Genomic DNA, 21881 nt, shown 5'->3' with positions numbered 1-21881 from the left:
ATGGAATCCGGCACTGCTCTCCACAAAGTACTTTCCAGAGGAAACATCCAAGATGACATCATCCTTGAACCTGTAGAATAGATACAGATCATGTCATAAAATAACAACATATCATCTTAGAGTTTCTTTATATGTAAATTTTTGATGCAATTAAAAAAAAAAAAACCTGCAAAGTGAAATTGTATGATCACAGAAGAAATCTGAGAGCGACTGCAATGAACCACAGTCTGCAGGAAGCATGACAGGCCTGTTTGTGTGAAGAAACCTCACCATTTGACATGTGGGGTGGGATATCCTTCCACAGTGCAGAAAAGTTTAATAGCACTGTTTTCATACACAGTGTGGGACCTCAGTCTAACCACAAACTTGGGGCCCCTGATCATGGACTCCTCACGGATATATTTCTCAGGCATCTTCTTCGCCACCTGATGAAAAGAGACAAACAATTTATTGAGTTGTCGGATAAAAACTTTAAACTTTAATGCGCTTGGCCTAAAACAGGTATCAGCAAATGTCTTTAAAGTACTTTAAAATACATGTTCACTAATGAAAGTACTATAACAGCAGCATGACAAAAAAGTTTTTTTAAAGAAAAGTAATAATTGTTTAATGGGGCTTACCACTCCCTGGATTCTCTTCTGTGTTTGGTATTGATATTTCACCTCTTCAGCCGCAGAGCTAAAAACACACATTATTTCACTCTCAAAAATTGTACAAGGCTGTCACTGGGGTGGAACCCTAAGGTACAAAAGCTGAAAAGTACCTCAAAAATACATATTACTACTTTAAAAACATATATTAGTACCTAAAGTGAAAGGGTATCACCTCAGCGACAATTTTGTACCTTTTTCCTCTAAAAGTGTTTAATAAAATGATATCAGTGGGCTTAAAGCATAACAGTCTAAACAAACAGCATGAAAGAAACAAAGGATTCATCGGGGTATTCATATCAGTGTGGGTCAGTGACGCTTCATGTAATCTCAGGTTAATATTCAGTTTATTCATTTTAATATGCAGTCAAACATACAAAAGCATATCATAATTCATGCATTATGCAAGCAACAACTTTTAGGGCAGTCTTTAGTGGAAAGAAGTAAAAATGAAAAATATAAAAGCTGCTTTTTATCATCTTTACTCATGGTTTACAAGAATTAGCTATTATAGATTTTAACCTATTATTCAAGCTGAAAAAATAGAATATTGACCTTTTGACCTCTCAGAGGGCAAACAATAACTACCATCATCACATTGCTTCTTGGTGTGGGATTCTCTATGCATATATTAAGTTATATAGTTAATTTTAATGAACAAAAATAAATTAATTACCATATTGCTTTTATCACTTAACCAATTTAATGTCAAAGCTTTTCAAACTCAATCAACATATCTAAAATATACTATTGAAAGCAAAATGTTTGATCAAGTTAAAGTGTATTCCTCAGGCCCTTTAACCTTCACTATTTTAATCACCTTTTTGCCTGCATGTCCTGCCGTGTGGTAAATCTAGCCAGTGGTCTCTCTCTAACTAATATGAGGTCACATAAGCCGCATGCATAACTAGAAAACAGTTTTACATGGAGTATAGCATGTCACACTGCAGGCTTCCTAAAGTAATTCATGTTAACTACCCAGAGGAAAATAGTGGCATGAAGGGATCAGTTATAGCTCAGCTGCTGTAGGTGATAGAGTGTATTAGCAGAGCTCCAACAATTTGGTAGATGTTATTATATGTTATACATGATGTTACTATTTTACTACAAGTAGTTTTAGTATTGCCATGAATGTCATGATTAGCAACGATCCATTAAACTTGAACTTGCTTGATTTAAGCTGCTGTAATCCTTCACCTTACCTGGTGTATTCTCGAGCAACATATTTAGACTCTGTACTGAGGTATTCTTCAGTGAAATGCTTGTGTCTGGTAACAACTGCAGCCATATTTGGCAACCCCAAAGAACCTACGAATAAAACCTGGAACAAAAACATGCAGCGTCTTTGCACACAAGACAAAACCAAATGCAATCATTGATAGATGCACAAATTCCTATTCTTAGTTTACAATTTCAGTTATTTGGGACACAATTTTGTAGTGAATTGTAGAGTGCGGCCTACACCTGATATGATTTAGGTGTTGGGAAAGTGGACCTGTTTGTGGAGATGGAGAGGAGGGGGTGTTCTGGAGCTTTGGGCCACAAGGAAGCCAAACCTCACGACAGTTTAAAATTAGAGGTTGGGGGTTGGGATAGCGGACAGTCCAAGGAGATAGGTACAGTATTCCAAGGTAATTTCTACTGTACAGTGTACACGTACAAGGACAAGCTTTTATTGTGTAAATGTACTGATAAATAGAAAGATAACCAAATTATCATCAATGTTTGTCTTCTAATATGGATAAATGAACTACCCTACAATACAAAATCAACAAGACACTGCTCACATTTACTTTTGATAAATAATTACACAAACAAACAAATAACCATGCATACTCAAAAGCAGCATTCACATCTCATTCACAAGAAGCCCACATACAATAACTTATTATGTGCATATCAAACATTAAAATATTTATGCACAGTTTTCAATAACATATTCGGCTGACGACGTGTAAAAACGAATTTATAATTCTTTGCATAATGTATCAAGAAATAATAAATAAGGTAATTTCATCCAACAGGACAATTTTTCCACAAACAAAACAGTGTCAAGTTATACATTCACCCATTTACAAAGCACTGTTTAATTGCCAACCTTTTATGAATGCCTTCAAAGTCAAGTGCAGCACTCACTCAAGCAAACATCATTTGAGACAGATCAACATCCAACCAAGGTAAAGTTCAAAAGTTTCCTTCAGCCTCAACGATTTTGTATTTCCACAAGGACAACTCTGCATTATAATTTCAGATCAAAAGTGTGGAAATAAGGGGCCAGACATACTCACCCCGGGAGAATACAAGAGCGCGACGCGGAGGTAGATGAGCCTCTACCCGCCTGAGAGAAACCAGCTGATGAAAAGCAAAATATTACCCATGCGGAATGTTGCCTCTCCCGCATCCCATTTATGGATAGGCATTAGACTATATATAGCATTTACACTAACTTTCCACATCATTTCGCACAGATATTAAGATACCAGACAGACGTTTTAAATTGACGCTGGATATTAAATTATTTAAAAAAAAAATAGTTTTAACGTGAGTCGAACGGAAAGTCATATTAATGGTTTAAAGTAAACTGGTTTGAATTAGTTAAAAGGCTCAATTGCCAAAGAGGAAATGCACTCTGTCCATAATTTTTGAAACCACACTTTAAACTATTTTTAATTTATTTGTATTTTTTATTTTCAATTTTATTGTTATTGCTAAGCAACGATTTTGGATTTATGGTTTAATGTTTTTTAGAGAGAGAAAGACAGAAAAGTATGATCTTGATACAGTGTTTGCTATTGCTACCTGAAGTGGTCTTCTGAGAACTACATCTAGTTTTAAAACAAGTAGCGGCACCAAATGGTATTACACAAATAGCGACCGTGTTTTATTCTGGGTTTGAACTATTTTAACCCATAGAATTAATATTTATGTGAATTTATGTAGGTTTGTGTAAACATTATCTGCTGTACAGTGTCTCATGAATAGTGTTCTTGCGGGTATGAATAAAGGCACAGCCATTAAAAGAGGGTCGTTTATTAATTTATTTATCACAAAATACACAACAAACAATGAAAAAAGTACGTTTGGAGAATTCCAGTGTTTAAAGGGGTGAAAGAAAAAAGAAAATGCAAAATAAGCTACATTAATAATTCGCGTAAATACTTTGTAGCAGCAACAGATGCTACTAAATGACACATTTTATTAAGTTCTTAATTTAAGTTGTGAGTTGCTAAACCAAAAAATTGGCAATTCAGGAGAATCCAGTTCATACAACATTTCTCAGAAGGAACTGTACCAATGACATTAGAAAAGTTCCTGGTAACATTTTAGCTTAAGATGCATTATCCACCTTCACATGACATAAATTGCCGTTTATCACGTGACTTGACAGCGCACGCGCAGTTGAGAAGTCACAACGTAAACATGATCAATGCAGAGTCTGCAGTGTGTCTCTTGTCAGGAAAGGAAGTGGCTCTGAAGTGACTCAACCGCACAGTGTTTCGGAAAGACAGTGACTGGGCAGTCCTGCCTTAAGACTAACATCCAGACTGAATAAAACGTTTGAAACCGACGCTCTGTCATACCAATAGGACGTACAAACTATTTTACAAACTATTTCAGACAATAACAGGTAACTTTTACCGACGTCTTAACGTAAGTTTGTCACATTTTTTCACACTTTTGGTCGCAGCTTTTGTGTTATGCTCTATTATTAGTTTAGTCTATTATTTTTTTTTTTTACAATGTACGATTATGAACGTTAATAATAAATTCTCCTTTTGTTCTCTGTAAGATGAACGGACTCGCACCAAGTGGAAGAATGAGATTCATTGCATTTGCTGTCATACTTTGTGCTGGATATTTCTGTCAAACAGCCTTTGCCCATCCTCGGTATGTCGTTCAAATATATAATGCATCTATACATGATGAGTTTTAAGTTGGGGTGCTTTAGCAGGCAGACAAAATTGTACATAGCCTTGTGTTTGTATTTTCCCATGTTTGTTACTCAAGATATACTTAAGGTTACAGAGTGAAAAGTATAAAGACGTTTGAAAGGGTAAACATTAGTAGACAACTGTATAATGTTCACAAAGTGGACCTGTGTTGCATTTTGTGGTACCATGTGGAAATCCAATTGCTCAATGGTTTCATTGTTAATTAAATTTTTTTGTACTCTTGAGAAAATAATATTTAAGGAAGCAACCCCTGGTGCGCTACTGTAGAGCGGTCCAATAAATGTAAAAGATTAAAAGATCTGTAAAAAAAGAAGTAGTAAATATAAAACAAGTGTAAAATAGGTGTGTTAACATAGACCTTTTTTTTAACAATGACTTTTTGCAGTAATGATAACAAAACACAACAGTTCTCTTGATTACTTAAGGTGTTTTTGATCAACTAGACAGAACTGGCTCAGAAATCTGACTACACTAGTCATGCTGACACAAATATCATAAGTCATTTGTTTCCGGTACTTTTTTTAAGGAAATGTTCGAAAAACATGTTTGCAATTTGCACGTGAAATATTTGCATAAGGCACAACATTATGTCTTTAGTAATTAATAATAAAAATAATAATAACGAACATTATGGTAGCATTTCTTGCCCTGCTTTTAATGATTTTGTTTGATTTATGACATTTAAACAAGACTACCACTAATTGTCTCAGTGTTCATTATTGTAAACTAATAAAAAGTACAACAATGAAAATCGAAATCTAATGAGTACTGTTTAGAATAATAGAAATTACAAAATAAGAATTTGGCGCATTATAGCAAAAATAATTTGGTTAATGATATTCAACCATTTGCATGAAAACTCTAAATGTTTTTGATACTGTGACCGTCTTTTCTACATAGGCACAAATTAAGTTGTTTTGGGGATGCATGATTTGTACAATATGTTTGTCAGATTGTAATTGTCACCCTGAAATCATATATAGTAAGTTGACTGCCTTTTTTTAGGGGAGAATGGACAAAACTCATCCTGACTCAACACTGGCCACAGACATTTTGCAGTGTATTGTATTGCCTTTACTTTCCATTATTTTATTGCCATTACTGCAGGCGCACCATATATTGCTCCTCCACTGGGTGTCGGGAGATAAATTGTGTTGTTTTTCATTTTTAGGTGAACAAATGCGCAACAAATATAAGCTATTGGACTCTGCATGGATTATGGTAGGTTTATCAAGACACATTTTCATCTTAATGTTTGTCAAAGTACAATACTATTTACTATTTTGAAGTGCATGTAATGAGTAGGCACATTATTAATAGGCACTAATTTTCAACTTAATCTGAGTTTGTTAGCTGTGTGGCATTAGGGACATTAAAGTGCATAGATTTGTAATATCAGCCATCATATATTGGCTGTAATATATATCTGAAGTATCAACCAAAGCCGAAGACTTCAGGCAGACCTTTTCTGCTATCACTTAACTAATCCACAAACATAAACAAATACATTTACTATAACAAAAAAAAATCTTTTCTCCATTTCAATTTTTCTGCTAGCTTGTGTTGTGTGCTAAAATAGCTGAATCTTTTAATTTGATGGTGCAATAGTGTTGGTTCCTAATATAAATCATTTATGTGAAATCATTTTGGATAAATATTTCTGCTAATGTAATGCATAATATGTTTTCCTAAATTGTTAAAATTTTTCTGCAACCTTGGTTGTCATGTGATCTTAAAAATCATCTAGTAATGATGATTAGACTTTAAATTTGAATGGATGATTATAATTTGTGTCAGTTTTTGTGTAGAAATGTTTGAAGAATTTTTTTTGTTGTTGTTGCAGGCCCAACACTGGCATGAGGTGCAATACATCCTGGCATTTTAATGCCAGTTTGATTGAGGTAAATTTCTTGCCTTGCTCGCCCTGTTGGATATCATATGTTTTATTTCTACGAATTTGTGCTTAAAAATGTTGTATGTGCTTGTTTTGCAGGACTTAATACCAGAGATGAAAGAATACTGGCCAGATCTGCTAGCACCTTCTTCCCCTGAATTTTGGTATGTTTAAAAATGTGCAAATGTGTTTTTAATTTGTTTGGACTTTAATAACAGACTTTTTATTGTGTGCTTTTTTTGTTTAGGAAATATGAATGGACAAAACATGGAACCTGTGCTGCAAAAGCAGAGTCTCTGAACAGTGAACATAAATACTTCAGCAAAGCTCTTGAGCTATACAACAAGTTTGACCTTACTAGGTAAGTTCTTGTTTTTCAGTGGCTCTTGTAAAACCTGATTTTGTGGCTTTCAGTATATTAGGAAGTTGTGAGTTAAAGTAAAGTTGATGGATGCAAAGCAAAAGATGAGAGTATGTATTAATGAAAACTCTTTCATCAGACACAGACATTATGTAACACTTCAGTTAAAAAAGTAATAAAAACTGTAAAACTAATATTATACAACTGATATTTCTGACTCAAAATTCTGATTGAAGCCTCACTCAATTTTTAATAAAATAGCGTGTACATGCACAACTGTGACGCACATTGGATTAAATTCTATATTAAAGGGATTGTTCACCCAGAAATGAAAATTTTGTCATCATTTACTCATTCTCATGTGTGTGATGTCTTTGATATTTTGAAGAATGTTGGTAACAAAACAATTTCATAGTATTAAAGTATTTTCTTTTCTCCATACGATGGGAGCCAATGGCTACCGCCAACATTCTTTAAAATATCTTCCTTTGTGTTCAACAGAAGAAAGAAAGTAATACAGGTTTGGAACAATATGAGGATGAGTAAATGATGACAGAGTTTTCATTTTTGGGTTATCACTTTAATGTGGCAAATTACAATGTTGCTCGGCAATTAAACATTGATTCATATTAATTGCAACACGCCTTAATAACAAGTTTGGGACACAGCTTAATGTCGATTTCCACATTACTCCTTGCTTCCTCATCGCTTTCATTATGTACAGCAAGTAAATACAAGCAGTCCTGCCCATAATGGCTGCACAGATATAAATACAATGCTATCAACACTGCCGGTTAACACATTTCTGCTACCTCACAGTTGCACCACACCACCCAGCCCTAGTTGACACTGGTTTCCTCATGAGTCTTTTGTGTTTTCAGTGCCTTAAACAAGTACCAAATCGTGCCCTCTGAGGAGAAATACACAGTAAGTAGATTAGTTGTCTTCCCTACATTATCATTTACTGTTTTTTACAATCGTTTTTGTACTAATAACTGAACCTTAATGTCATTTTTCTAAACTCTAGATACAAAACTCAAAACAGTCATTATTTGTAACACAGGCTGTCCAGTGTTCAAAACTTTGCATATCACATTCATATCTTTAAAGAAGCCTTGCATTAGCAGAAGCATTGTTTCAAAAAACGAATTTATTATGAAATATTATAGGAACATTACTTTAGATCACCCATACACAAGTTACCCATAGTTTCAATGTGTTTTTGTACAATCATTAAATATAGTTGTACAAAATATGTGATTCAGGTTTCATTTTTTTTACTGTAGACTGAGAACAGTTCAGACACAGTGGTATCATTGAAATACTGTAATGTGGAGTTTACTGATAAAATAAATCTCAGCATAGGTTTTCTAAAGGGAAAAAAATTTAGATTCAAAGTTTTAGCTGTTTTTTTTTTTCAGCAGGGTACAGTATATTGTACCCTGCTGAAAAAAAAACTGCTAAAACCAGCCTAGGCTGGTTGGCTGGTCTTAGCTGGTTTAAGCTGGAAGTAGCTGGTTTTAGCTGGTCTCCCAGCCTGGTCAGGCTGGTTTTAGCTGGTGGTTTCCCAGCCTGACCAGACAGAAAAGTGGCCAATACCCCTCTAAAACCAACTATGACCAGCTAAAACCAGGCTGGTTGACCAGCTAAAAACAGCCAAACAGCCTAGGCTGGTTTTGGATTGGTTTTTTATTTTTTTTATTTTTTTTCAGCAGGGCTAATTTGTGTACCAACGTTCTTGATACATTCTTTTTTTTTTTTTTTTTTTTTTTACCAGGGTAGCCATTAACTCATTGAAACCACAAAAGCAATAACATAAAAATGACATCTTGCATTCAGTAATGTTGAATATGAAAATGTGTTCTGTAAAAGAGGTACATGGGGCCATAGAAACCATATCTGATAAAGATTGAAATATGACATCCATAGATACACGGTAAAAAAAAAAAGTACTGCAGAAGTACAATTTTGTTCCTGGGCAACAAAACATATAAAGGTACCTTTAAAGGTACACAATGGGTCCTTATTGTACAATTATGTAGCCAAAAAATTGTACCCTTGGTAACACCCCAGTGACAGCTACTGGTACCCTAAAAGGTATAGTTTTGTACCGTTTTTTTCTGAGAGTGTAGTGTAGTCCACCTGGGTCATATTCTGTGGTAACTGGTGTCAAATGATCTATCCTGAAACATGCACTATTTTCCATAAAAGCTGCTTCAAGGGTAATGCAACAGTTACTTATCATTTTAAGCAGATGTATCAACTGATAGTTCAATCTTTGTAATGAAATGAATGCTCAGATGTAATGTGTGAGTTGGATTTTGAAATAGTAATACTTTGATGTTAAGTTGTGTCATTTTGAACAGGTGATTTAAGTTCAATGAACAAATGATCTTTGGCTTATATGTATTGTATCCAAGCATTTGAAAAATGTGTTAAGTGGTTTGAAAAATGTGCATTTTGATCATTGTTTGTGAATTATGTGTCTAGAGTTTTGAAAAATGACATTACGGTTCTGTTATTAGTGCAAAAATGATTGTAAAAGACACTATATGTGGTCCTGAATATTTAACTATGACTTTTGACTGGAAAAGTCATACACATACACATATACATATACACATACACACATACATACATACTAGGGATGCACTGAAATGAAAATTCTTGGCCGAAGCTGAACAAAATTACACACTGGGCCAAAGGCCGATTACCGATTTTGTGCTTTTCCCTATATATTTTGCCAATTTTTTATTTATTTTTTTCACCATTGCATTAATTAAATTGCCAATATTTGCTTTTTACAGTTTTGTCTCGCTTTTCAAAGAAAAAAAATCAATTACAAAACATCAATTTAAAAATATTTACTTAACACTCAACATTTTTAACATTCTAGTAGACATTATAGCCTACTAACAAAGTACAATTTAACTTAAAATCAATAAGTTAGTAAAATAATATTCTTTGGCACAAAGATCAGCCTAGGGGCCCCTGACAACCTTAATCCGCCCCTGGGTTTGAGGCCATTTAATGATTTCAGTCATCATACAATAACCAGCAAAAACCACCTCTTCTTCATCTCATTGAAGGCATGCGATGCAATAAATGCTTCCACTCATGTTTGCTGCATTAGTGCGCGCCTCTATTTGATCACGTCACGCCATTGTTCGGTGTAACTTACTCTGTCTTTTTGCTTATACAAAATATTAATTACGTTTGCCGAACATTCGGTGCATCCCTAATATGTATATGCATGTGTGTATATATTAAAGTAATTCGGCAGCTAGGCTTGCATTGGAGGGTGTTTACTGTAATGGTCCAGCCTGCTGTTTTCTGTTCCTGTCTGTGATTCCACAACTTATGGCTACATGAAAAATTTAAAAGAATGATCAGGTTAAAAATTTCCCCAAAGTATCATTCATTTGATAAGAGGCCTCTAAGCATTTTTCTAAACCACAGTATGGCTTCAGTTTCCCAGCCGCAACATCAGCATTTCAACACACGCAGCCTGACTTCTTGCAATCTTCAGTTGGGTTTATTCTACTTCTCTATTTTTGGGGTGAAGTAAACAAGAATCTTGTGATTATGGGCACATGTGAGTAAATGTGTCTTATTTCCCGTTTGTTTTAGTTTGATCAGGTGGAGACCGCTATTACCAGCTGCTACGGAGTGAAGACAAAGATTCAGTGCATCCATCCAGGAAAGGTATGAATAAAGAAAGACAGAATATTCTGAATATATACCAACCTTTGTGGTTAGAAAAAAAGGTTGATAAGTAAGAAAAAAGACAAATATTTATGGAACAGTGAGGCATTTAGTGAGGCATGGAAGTATAAGGGTTGATCCATAAACAGTTCTCTAGTAGTGTGTAGTATGATTTTATTGTGAAAACATCACACAACCTTTTTTTTATGAAGCTTACTTTTGTGGTAATCAACATTTCTGCATTTACCTGAAACTTTTATCCAAAGTGACCTATAATAGAGGAACAAATGCAAATTGTTACTGGGCCAACAATATCAAAGTTATTATCAGAATTAAAGTGTTTTATTCCAGTAGTATCCAGACAAATTTCTTGTGCGTGTAAGCATACTTAATTAATAATTAACATTTAGTTTTAATGCAACAAATGCTGTCAGTTGAACCTTGTATTAAAGCTAAAATATTCCTTTCACAAAGTAAATTGTGTCCATTTTGATTTTCTCTTGACTTGATATAGTGTGAGACTGATCTGCTCAGAGCAAGAGTTAGATGCTCAGTGACCGCTGTTTGCCATCAGTTTTGATAAGGTGAAAACTCATTTTTTACTGTATTTCTCAGGGAGGCCAGGTTCAGACTTTGGGCCAAATAGAGATCTGCGTTGACAGGGATTTCCAGCTGATCGATTGTGAAAAGTCAACCAAAGAAATCTGGAGGAATGACATCCCCACTGTGCTTGTCAGTGGCCAGTCAAATCTCAGTGTGTGTGATCACTCCATGCCGGTCTATTACCCTCCAGTGCCCAGCAGATCATAGAGGTGGGCAACCCCAGACCTCATGTGGGAGTTTGGAATCACTGAGCGAGAGAAGATGAGAATTCATTCTGTCTAGTATTTGAAATGCTGGAAACAGTTGGAAACCCATTCCTGATTACACTATCTTTTTAAATAATTGCACAATAAATTCCTTTGATGTTTTAAATGATGATGCTGGAACAATCTAGTGAAGATTTAAGGGTGTCTGCTGTATTCTGTTGTTTACTCGGGTCACTTTTTATTGGTTATTGGTTTTACAGTTTATCTTGCTGTGCCAAACTGCTGTCATGTTTTTTTATTTTCACATTTACCACCAAATTTTAAGGAAAGAAAATATATACATGATGCATATTGTACATTAGGAAAGGTTAACATATTTCCAACATTACCATTTGTGACATTTTCCAATTCACATTATTCTAAATTATTCTCTTTTAATAGCACAGTCATTTTATTATCGTAAGTGTAAATTACAAGCAATACAACAAATACAACCATGATGTATAAACTCTTGACAATTTACATGATATGCCACTATTATGTTTATAAATTAACAAGATTTATTTTTTAGGAATTGCTCGATTTCCATAAAAGTAATATCACAATGCAAAAATTTGAGTGATCCTAAAAGATCAAATCTTCTCTATTTTTATTAAGCAAAATGTAAGTATACGTACAAAATGTAAGTATACGTACATGTACAGACCTAGTTTATCTGTAATGTTCTGCCTTCAATATATTCAATCTGATAAATTTGATATTATGATTGGCATTGAAAGAGGCCATTCATCTCTTAATTTGCTATGTCAATGTGTCAAATCTGTGGTAAGTTTGGACCCTTTGGGCCTAGTGTCAACAGTTGCATATAATGCACATTTAAGCTTCTGCCGCTGGAGGGCAGCACATGCATTCTGCCAAAAACAAAAAAAAAACACCTTGAATGTTGTTTACAGATATGTTATTCACATGTACTGTACGATTTATCAATGGGAGAAATATTACCATTTGCACAAAAATTCCAGGTGTCTTTTTTATTTAAAACACAATTTTTTAAATGAAAGGCATATCAGATGTGCAACTCCACTTGTAAAATAAATGCCTAATCTTTGATTTTTATACTGGGAAGACAGTTATACTGCTGATGAAAGACTTTTTATACTGTAAGTACAAAGGTGTGTTAATTTACACTATGTGATAATTGCCTTATTTTATACACGTAAACATCAGTAATTAAAACTTTTTTGTAATGCAATGTCATTTGAATAAATATAGAAATCACAAATCCCTGGGTGTGTTTGAATCTTGGTTGTTTTGAAAACGCCATATGTGTTCCTGCTGAACTGTCTTACAAGCTAATTTATGTGGCCTTCAGTTTGTGCCTCTGCTGTGTCCTTGACTTGATAGAAACAACAACCATATGTTCAAACGATTTATAGACTTTTTTTTTAAAGGCCATTTAGGTGTTTATGACTGCTGTTGCCCTGTGCATTAGGGAATGTGATGAGAAGGACTTGTTCAATAACCTGTGCACGTCTCCTCGTAACTATAACTGTTTTTGTAATGCAAGGTTGTTAAGAAGTTCACTAATGATTTTCTCACAGTTGGTATGTCTGAATCACCTGATGATTCCACACTACACTATCTCTGTTTTTTCCACATGATGGAGCAAAAGTGAAAGAGGAAGAGTTTTGTTAGAACTGCAAGTGAAAGAATACATGTGGAATGTGCAATTAGGAGGCATAAAACAGTATATACCATGTTGACATAAAACCTTCCAATCAGTCTGACACCAAAGCAGACAAAATCCTGAGAATATGTGCGGCTCTAAAGAGGCTGTTTGCACAGCCACCTGATCCATGGTTAAGAGAAATTAACCAAATCTTTTTTCAGTCAGTGTTGTCAGTCAGAATTGCAATGTAAAATCACTGAAATCCATCCTACATGGGAATTACATAGGATAAAGTGGTTGTTTATTTCTAAAATAGTATTTTTCATACTAATAGACTATATTGAAAGCACTTGTGAGTGGAGTCTCTAGTGCACTTTACATGTAGAGTTTTGCGTGAACAACACTCAAAATTGGTGCCTACAGTTCCAAATTAGTTCCATGTGTTTCCAACAGTTAGGATATTGCCAAAAGAGTCCCTAAATGATGTTGCAGTATCTCACAAAAGTGAGTACACCCCTCAGCAACCATTTTAGTATGTCTTCTCAAGGGACAATACTATAGAAATGAAACTTAGATATATTTTAGAGTAGTCAATGTGCAGCTTGTATAGTGATATAGATTTACTGTCCTCTAAAAATAACTCAACATACAGTCATTATTGTCAAAATAGCTGGCAACAAAAGTGAGTACACCCTAAGTTATAACAGCAATATGTCGTTTAACCATGCAAAGCCACATGTCCTATATCATGTTTGTTTCTTGTTGTGTATCTTGTATTAGAGCAGTTAAAATTTGATGCTTTAGGTACAATTCTCTCATACTGACCACTGCATCTTCAACATGGCATCTCATGGCAAAGAACTCTCTGAAGATTTGAGAATTAGAATTGTTGCTCTCCACAAAGATGGCCAAGACTATTAGAGGTTCAGTAAAACCCTGAAACCGAGTTACACTACAGTGGTCAGAGTCATACAGAGGTTCCCTTCCGGGAACTCGCACTGCGTCATCAACGCTTTGGGGAAATGCCATTGGCGAACCCGGCTCTGAATCAGTCTACAACCATATATATCTATGCTACAACCAATAGAACGACGGGAGTGACGTCACCTGGGGCGGTGACGTCGGCGACCAGGAAGTATAAAAGCACGTGCGTTTCAAACCGGCGTCAGCTTTTGTCATTCAGCGAAGCGCTCTGTGTCTGTCTGTCTGTTTCATTCCACTGTTTTTCTGTGCCAGTTTGCACAACTTTTATTTGAGTGGATATGTTACCAACATGGGGGGAAAGTAATTTAAGCGGTTTAGCAGCCTCACAGACAGCGTGTTCCTCCCTGCCAACGGAGAAAACTTTCTGTTGGTGGGGATACACGCAGTCTGTGTGTGTGGCTGTTTGGGTGCGGAGCACGCTCAGTCAGCTCTCGAGGGGGCTGGCTGTTTGCAGTGTGAAATGCTTTCCGCTGCACGTGCTCCGTTCTCGGAAGACTCTCTTCGAGGAGGGAGTTTTCACTAGCGTTCCTCGCGGGTAAAATCCAGTTTTAGCCCGCTCTTCACCCCCCCCCCTTTTTAGTTTACTATATAATATTGGGGGCTGAATGAGCACGGTTATGAGATAGTGCCGGGGGTCAAACAGACGCTTACGAGCTATCTGTCGCCCAGCCTGGCATCATCACTGGAAGCTCCGTCTTTGCTTTCCAGGCATGTATATAATGCAAGCCTGACGGGCAAATGTACACGTGCCTTGTGCTGGACGGGAGCAGTAAACCCCAGCTCCTTACATAAGAGGCTCTCAAAAGGAGCGTTGCAGTCTGTATCCCTCCGGTAATACCTAGAGGACGGGGTTAGCAACACTCCTGACCGGGGGCTTCAAAGACTAAGCCTGATCTGAGGGTCGTGCTTCAGTCTGAGAGGTCCTCGGCTAAACAGCCCTGACTACTTCGGTGCAGGGCTAATGAGGGCAGCCCCTCTCAGGGAGGGTTGTGTTTCACCACAGTTCATGGTGACCACCCCTCCTCGGGGCCCTCAGGAGATCTGTCAGCCAACTCTGCCAGTGTTACAGGGCGTGGCAATCTCCCGCGAACAATGTTCTCTAGTTGTTCCGCCCGGAAACGAAGCGGAGCTAAAGAGTTCGCCACCCCCGCGGGGGTCCTCAGAGGAATTAATTCAGATGCTTCCTGCCAGCGAGCTATTACAGGGCTCTGAATTAAAAGCTCTAAGTAGCACCAGAAACCAGTCTTGAGAGACTGGTTCCCTTAGTAGAATTTCGAGCAGCGTGAAAACTACTGCCGAATATATCTACATGGGACCTGCATATGGGCCGTGCCTAATACTACTGACCCAGGGCAGGGTCTGGTTATCAATAAGAGGGACAACTGGCAGCCAATTGCTGGTTTTGGGAGCCCGCCGTGCGGTACTTCCTCCAGCAAATGGCCCACAGTGCTCCGTTTATCCTCCTCTGAGGCGGTGGATATGGAGAGCGTCACTGACGTTCCGCTCCCTCAATCGCCCGCACTTACAGCTACAGTTCAGGTGTCTCCTGCCGGTTCGCCGCTACAGGGCACCGAGCTGAGAGCTCAAGGCAAAATAGAGGCCAGTCTCGAGAGGCTGGTACCCTTAATAGAACTTCTGGCAGCGTGATACTACTGCCGATAGTATCTGCGTGGGTCCTGCGTACTGTGAAGAAGGGTTATTATATCTAAGAACCCTCCTTCAACGTGGGGTGTTCCACCGAGGTGGGCTCCGAGCAGGCTCTAGACAGGAGATGGTCCCTCTTCATGAAGGATGGGGGGCCCCTTCCTAGATCTCAGACAGATGAATCTCTCAGTCAGAGAAACTGAAGTTCAAACTGTCAGCTACGGCGTGCTTCAAATCAGGTCCGAGGACGGATTTGTCACGATAGATCTGAGAATGTCCCCATCCTTCCTCAACAGCAGGGAGTTCTTCTTTCAGCCTAGCACTCTCCCCCCCAAACTTTCACAGAGTGTGTGGATGCGGCTCTGGCTCCTCCGTGATTCCAGAGCATCCGTATACTCGACCACTGTAAGCCGGGCAGCATCGAGGTGCTGCTCTCGCTCACATGGAAGAACTGGGGTTGAGACTCAACGCCAAGGAAAGTGTGCTGTCTCCATTACAGAGAACCACTTATCTAGGTGTCGTATGGGATCCGACCACGATGCAGGCACAAATGTCACCTGCTCGGATCGAGTCGATCCTTACTGCAGTCAATGCGGTCAAGCTAGGCCTGTCACTCACTGTAAAACAGTATAAAAAAAAAAAAAAAAAGACAGGTACTGTTAGGTCTTATGGCAGCTGCATCCAACGTAATACCTTTTGGACTGCTGCACATGAGGCCGCTACAGTGGTGGCTCAAGACCAAGGGATTTTCCCCGAGGGGAAATCCATTCTGCAAGTTCAAGGTCACGCGGCAATTCCTTTGTGCCCTGGACATGTGGAGGAATTTGTGGTCTTTTATGGGAGCAGATGTCCTGTCAAGGCAGGGGCCGAGGCCTGGGGAATGTATGCTTCACCCACAATGAGTGAAGCAGAGTTAGAGAGTGTCTTGCCAGATTCAGGGGACTTATTTGCGACTCATGAGATATCGCAATGACCCCTCTGGTGCTCTCTAGTGCTTCCAACTCCTATGGGACTGGATGCTATGGCACGGACGTGGCCGAGGCCTCGTCTGTACGCCCTTTTCCCGATCGTTCTGTTCCCTGGAGTTTTGAGGGTGACCCCTGAGGGGGGCACATCTCATGGAGGCCGGTCTCTCAACTGAGGTTGCTGAGACCATCCTTTTTACTCCAGAGCTCCCCCTACGAGGAAATCCTATGGCCTTAAGAGGAAGTGGTTTACTGCGTGGTGTAACCAGCACCAAATATGACTCAGCTTACTGCCCGTTTGGTACAGTACTGAAGTCTCTGCAGTCTCGCTTTCCGCAGGGTTGACCCACTCCACCCTAAAAGGTGTACGTGGCGGAGTTATTGGCCTTCCACACCCCTTTTCAGTGCTTGTCAGTGGTTAGAATCAACTGGGTCATACGTTTTCCTCCAACAGTGCACTCAAGAGCAGATGCCCGGCTGAGGCCCGGGGAATGGATGCTTCACCCCGAGGGGTGAAGCAGATATGGAGGCCAGGCTCAGGTGGACCTTTTTGCGACTCAACAGACATCGCAGGGTCCCCTCTGGTACTCTCTAGTCCCTCCAGCTCCTCTAGGACTGGACGCGATGGTACAGACGTGGCCGAGGCTTCAGGTGAAGGTGACCAAATATGTCTCCAGACCTGAACCCTATTAAGCACCTGTGGGGCATCCTCAAGCATAAGGTGGAGAAGCACCATGTGTCTAACGTCCAGCAGCTCCATAAGGAGTGGAAGAGGACCCCAGCAACAACCTGTGCAGTTCTGGTCCATTCCATTAAGAATTTGTTTCCACGATTAATTTCTTTGTTTTAGTTAAATAAAAATTGTTTTATTTATTTATAATAACAATAATAATAAAATATGGTTTACAATAAACAGCGTGTGTGTGCGTATATATATATATATATATATATATATATATATATATATATATATATATATATATATATATATATTGTTACGACCCTGCGTTTTACTTGCTCGCCTGCTGGTGGCGTTGTTCTTCCATGAGAGCGCAGGAGATTGCATACACCTGTTCCCTGTTCACCACTTAAGGAGAGGATAAAACATTGGCCTCCACCACTCTCCTTCACTTTCGTCCAGGGGACTGACAGCCTCTGGAGAAGTCACTTGTTGCAAACCTTTATCTGGTCTACAGCCCATACCAACCTTTTCTCCTCCCCATCTGGATTATGATTTTTCCCCTTTGATTTTGAACCCTAGACTTCGTAATATTAATTTATCCGTATTTTGAAGACTAATAAAATCTTGCAAGTCATTCTTTTAGTGTACTTGTATCCTTTATGTATGGTCGAAACGAGCTGGCCGTAACAATATATATACATATATATATATATATATATATATATATACGCACACACACACAATATCTCTTTCATTCTTTGTGAGTATAGATAAAAGCACAACCATCAAATCCTTGACTTCACATTGGCTTCAGATTGGCCTTCTTCTGTTGAATAAAGACAGACAGACGTCACATGGCTTTTAAGCCCAATGACTTGAAGAGTTCCAGACGCAAACATAATGGCTACAGATCACTGCCTGGAAACCTTTCTGTCTTTTATTCATATGTGAAAAGAGCTCTGAATGTTTGGTTTGCTGGTGGACAGTAATGGCTGAGTCACCGCTGTCCTTCAGGTTGAAAGAGTGAGGATGAGTGAGATATTTGTGTGTGTAGATCTGAAGCCGTGTCTCTTGACAGTATTTTAGCTTTACTATCTGAAGATGAGGGATCGTTTGAAGTTATACAGAACCCCTCAGTGGACAGAGATCTGTTTCAAACCCTAGTGAACTGCCTGCTCTCTTCATAGGATGCTGTCTTATAAGGCAGAAAACAGTGTGGCATACAAATAGTATTCATGTTAAGCTAATAATGTAATAAAATATACCAATATATTGTAAACTTGTATACACCAGAAATGTTTAGTATGTTTAGTAGTTCTGTGGTCAAGATACGTGAGTTAACGATAAAATCACCTTGACAAATGAACTTCCGGTTTGTGGAACTCATTCAAAAAAAACTTCATATCAAAAAGTAACGTTGCTCTACAAATAAAGCTTATCCGTCTGTTTGATTTTAACGTGAATATCTATGGCAAGAGCTCTTTTTAGTCGCTGCATTCTTTTCCTCATGATTATTTTCTTTTTTTCTCTTTGCATTCCAAATAGTATGAAAAAGGACAACATATACTGCACATTTGTGGTCTGTTCTCCCGATTTAATTCATGACATATCGAAATTAATAATTCACTTTAATGCACAAAGAATCTCTTGTTTTTCCAGGTTTGTTTGTTTTCACAGGTTAATACAATTTATTATCTGTCAAAATGACTGAAATCTCTTTGAAATAGAATCACACAATGAGGAGCCCGCGGCCGCCGGACTCCGCCCCTCTCCTGGACCCTTCCCCTCTGAACACTACCGTTCCGTCACGCTGCCCCAGCACCCGAGGACACCAGACTCCCCTTTTATTTTGGACACTGTTTTACTTTATGGACTCACTTTCCCTTATTTTCTGTTTAATAAAAGCCTCTCCGAGGCCTGACGCCACACCCACTGTGTCTGTCGTTTGCCCCTCCCGCCACAATATATATATATAGATATATATAGATATATATAGATATGTATTATTACAGTGATATTTCACCCATCTGTTATTACTGTGGATATAATCATGCTTTTGGTGCTTTTCATGGTCTGTTGAAAGTACCTTGTTTATGCTTTTACACTAAATGTCATTTTTAATGTTGAAGGGTGAGTAGAATAATGTCATCTCATTGTACCCCTTTTTTTTTCTTTTTCTTTTTTTTTTTTTTTTTTACGTATTATTGCATTCATAGAGCAAACTTTTCACTTTCTCAAGTTACACCTATAATTCATGCAACACGTCATGGGCCGTAGGAATAAGGTTGATAGGGCTTGTATTAAACCAGTATGCAATGTTTAATTGTGATTTATTTAATACTTTATAAAAATGTTTTAAAAAATAGAGATACAGTTTAGGTCAAAAGTTTACACCTCCCTTTCAGAATCTGCAAAAAGTTAATTATTTTACTAAAATAAGAGGGATCATACAAAATGCATGTTATTGTTTATTTTGTACTGACCTGAATAAGATTTCTCACATAAAAGATGTTTACATATAGTCCACAAGAGAAAATAATAGTTGAATTTATAAAAATGACCCTGTTCAAAAGTTTACATCCCCTTGATTCTTAATATTATTGTATTCTTACCTAAATGATCCACAGCTGTTTTTTTTTTTGTTTTTGTTTTTTTGTGAATGTTCATGAATCAATTTGTCCTGAACAGTTAAACTGTCTGCTGTTCTTTAGAAAAATCCTTCAGGTCCCTCAAATTCTTTGGTTTTCCAGCATTTTTGTGTATTTGAACCCTTTCCAACAATGACTGTATACTTTTGAGAGCCATTTTTTCACACTGAGGACAACTGAGGGACTCATATGCAACTATTACAGAAGGTTCAAATGCTCACTGATGCTCTAGAAGGATGCTCTTTCATAGGGAGTGAAAACTTTTGTGTAATTTTTTATCATTTTTTTTTTTTTTCATTTAGTATTTCCCTTCAGAAGCTACAGAAGATAGTCACATGTTTCCCAGAAGGCAAAATAAGTTAAATTTACGCTGCTCTTCAAAATGTTTCTTCTGGATCATCAGTGAGCGTTTGGATCTTCTGTAATAGTTGCACATGAGTCCCTCAGTTGTCCTCAGTGTAAAAAGATGGATCTCAAAATCATACCGTAATTGTTGGAAAGGGTTTAAATACACAAAAAAAATGAATAACCAAAGAATTTGTGGGACCTGAAGGATTTTTTCTGAAGAACAGCAGGCAGTTTAACTGTTCAGGACAAACAAGGGATTAATGAAAAGCTATCACTAAACAAAACAAACACAGCTTTGGATCATTCAGGTAACACAACTGTATTAAGAATCAAGGGCATGTAAACTTTTGAATGGGGTCATTTTTTATAAAATCAACTATTATTTTCTCTTGTGGACTATATGTAAACATATTTTATGTGAAATATCTTATTCAGGACAGTACTAAATAAACGATAACATGCATTTTTTATGATTTTGTATGATTATTTTGGTCAAATAATTAATATTGTGCAGATTCCAAAAGAGGGATGTAAACTTTTGACCTCAGCTGTACAAAATGATGTTAAACACATGATGGTTTACGGAATATGATTTCTCTGAATTATTAGAGCAGATCTACAAGTGAAATAAGTTTGTGAAATGAAGGTAATTTTATTTAAGACCCCATAAGTGCAAAATTATTACACAGAACCTGCCAATTCAATGTATCTTATTAAAAAGGTAAAGCAAGTATTATTTTCTTAATTACATTTTTAATTTTTTTTTTTAATAGGAAGTCACTGTAGACAATATCTCTGCTCTAGATTTCACAGTATCTGCTTTAAACACTCTAATTCCCTGAAATCTAGTTAACCTCGCCTAATCCCTTAACGTTAAATCATAGACAATGATGGAGAGCTTTGAAGATTTTCAGACAAATCCCTTGGTGAACTAGAAAAATGAAATAAAGTAGAACTGATTTCCTCATCACTAAGATTGTACAGGGACTGAATTTCAGTTTCTGATGCTCTACTTTATAACTTACTGAACTTTGGTCAAATTAGCCCATGCCCACAAATAAGATAGCTAAACTAAATTAGTACAAGCCCTTGGGGTGCACAATGGTTCATTCAGATCAGGGGTCTTCAACTTTTTTTCAGATCCTGTTGCAGCACAATTATTATTTTAGAATTACCTACAGCAGTTCATATAAATAGATATATTTTAGCAATCTCCTTATAAATGAATTTTCCAAAGAAAAGGAAAATTATATGAGGTTTTACTTGAATCAAAAGATCATTTTATTTTTAATATCATGCACTATTAAAACCAATAATTTATTTAGCAGTTTATTCAATGTATTTATTATTCATCAAGTTGGCAAAGGAAAAGAGGTTCACTTAAAAACTCAACTTAACTTTCCTTCTGTAACTGCCACTCAAATGAATATTTATTTTTTATTTTCCCTATAGTAAATGAATTGGGTTATATATATTATCTTACATGAAACATTCATGAAACTTCATCAATAATATCAATAATTATAATAATTAATAATTGAATAATGATTTATATAATTATATCATATT

General features: G+C 37.1%; 2 protein-coding genes across 3 annotated transcripts in view; one reads left to right on the top strand and one right to left on the bottom strand.

Moving 5' to 3' along the window:
• myom2b (myomesin 2b) overlaps positions 1-3043 on the bottom strand; it is a 52782-nt gene extending 49739 nt beyond the window's left edge. Inside the window, exons 1-5 of the mRNA XM_073834266.1 lie at positions 2939-3043; positions 1853-1971; positions 621-678; positions 271-425; positions 1-70 (exon numbers count right to left, since the gene is read on the bottom strand). The exon at positions 1-70 is cut by the window's left edge and continues 7 nt beyond it. Coding sequence (XP_073690367.1) covers positions 1-70; positions 271-425; positions 621-678; positions 1853-1938 — 369 coding nt within the window. The 5' untranslated portion in view covers positions 1939-1971; positions 2939-3043. The remainder of the gene's footprint in view (positions 71-270; positions 426-620; positions 679-1852; positions 1972-2938) is intronic.
• A 1041-nt stretch (positions 3044-4084) lies between these two features.
• On the top strand, positions 4085-12654 carry rnaset2 (ribonuclease T2). Of its 2 annotated transcripts, none has more exons than XM_073835216.1 (10): positions 4085-4301; positions 4441-4538; positions 5609-5663; positions 5775-5824; positions 6447-6504; positions 6597-6661; positions 6745-6858; positions 7740-7785; positions 10489-10563; positions 11179-12654. In XM_073835216.1, the coding sequence occupies exons 2-10, from the start codon at positions 4441-4443 to the stop codon at positions 11371-11373; spliced, it is 756 nt and encodes a 251-aa protein (XP_073691317.1). In that variant the 5' UTR covers positions 4085-4301; the 3' UTR covers positions 11374-12654. The 2 variants fall into 2 exon arrangements, with proteins under 2 accessions (XP_073691317.1, XP_073691316.1); XM_073835215.1 differs by having other exon boundaries at positions 4086-4278.
• Positions 12655-21881: the final 9227 nt, after the last annotated feature.

Source organism: Garra rufa, chromosome 2 (genome assembly GCF_049309525.1).
Source record: "Garra rufa chromosome 2, GarRuf1.0, whole genome shotgun sequence".
In the NCBI taxonomy this organism is placed as follows: domain Eukaryota; kingdom Metazoa; phylum Chordata; class Actinopteri; order Cypriniformes; family Cyprinidae; genus Garra; species Garra rufa.
Note: the sequence above shows the minus strand (reverse complement) of the source record. Positions and strands in the feature narration are given on the sequence as shown.

Excerpts from the sequence above, each read along its gene's own strand:
- rnaset2 (XM_073835216.1), top strand. The coding sequence starts at position 4,441 with ATGAACGGACTCGCACCAAGTGGAAGAATGAGATTCATTGCATTTGCT. Across the intron at positions 5,825-6,446 it reads TGGACTCTGCATGGATTATG|GCCCAACACTGGCATGAGGT; the intron begins GTAGGTTTATCA and ends TTGTTGTTGCAG. Across the intron at positions 6,505-6,596 it reads TTAATGCCAGTTTGATTGAG|GACTTAATACCAGAGATGAA; the intron begins GTAAATTTCTTG and ends CTTGTTTTGCAG.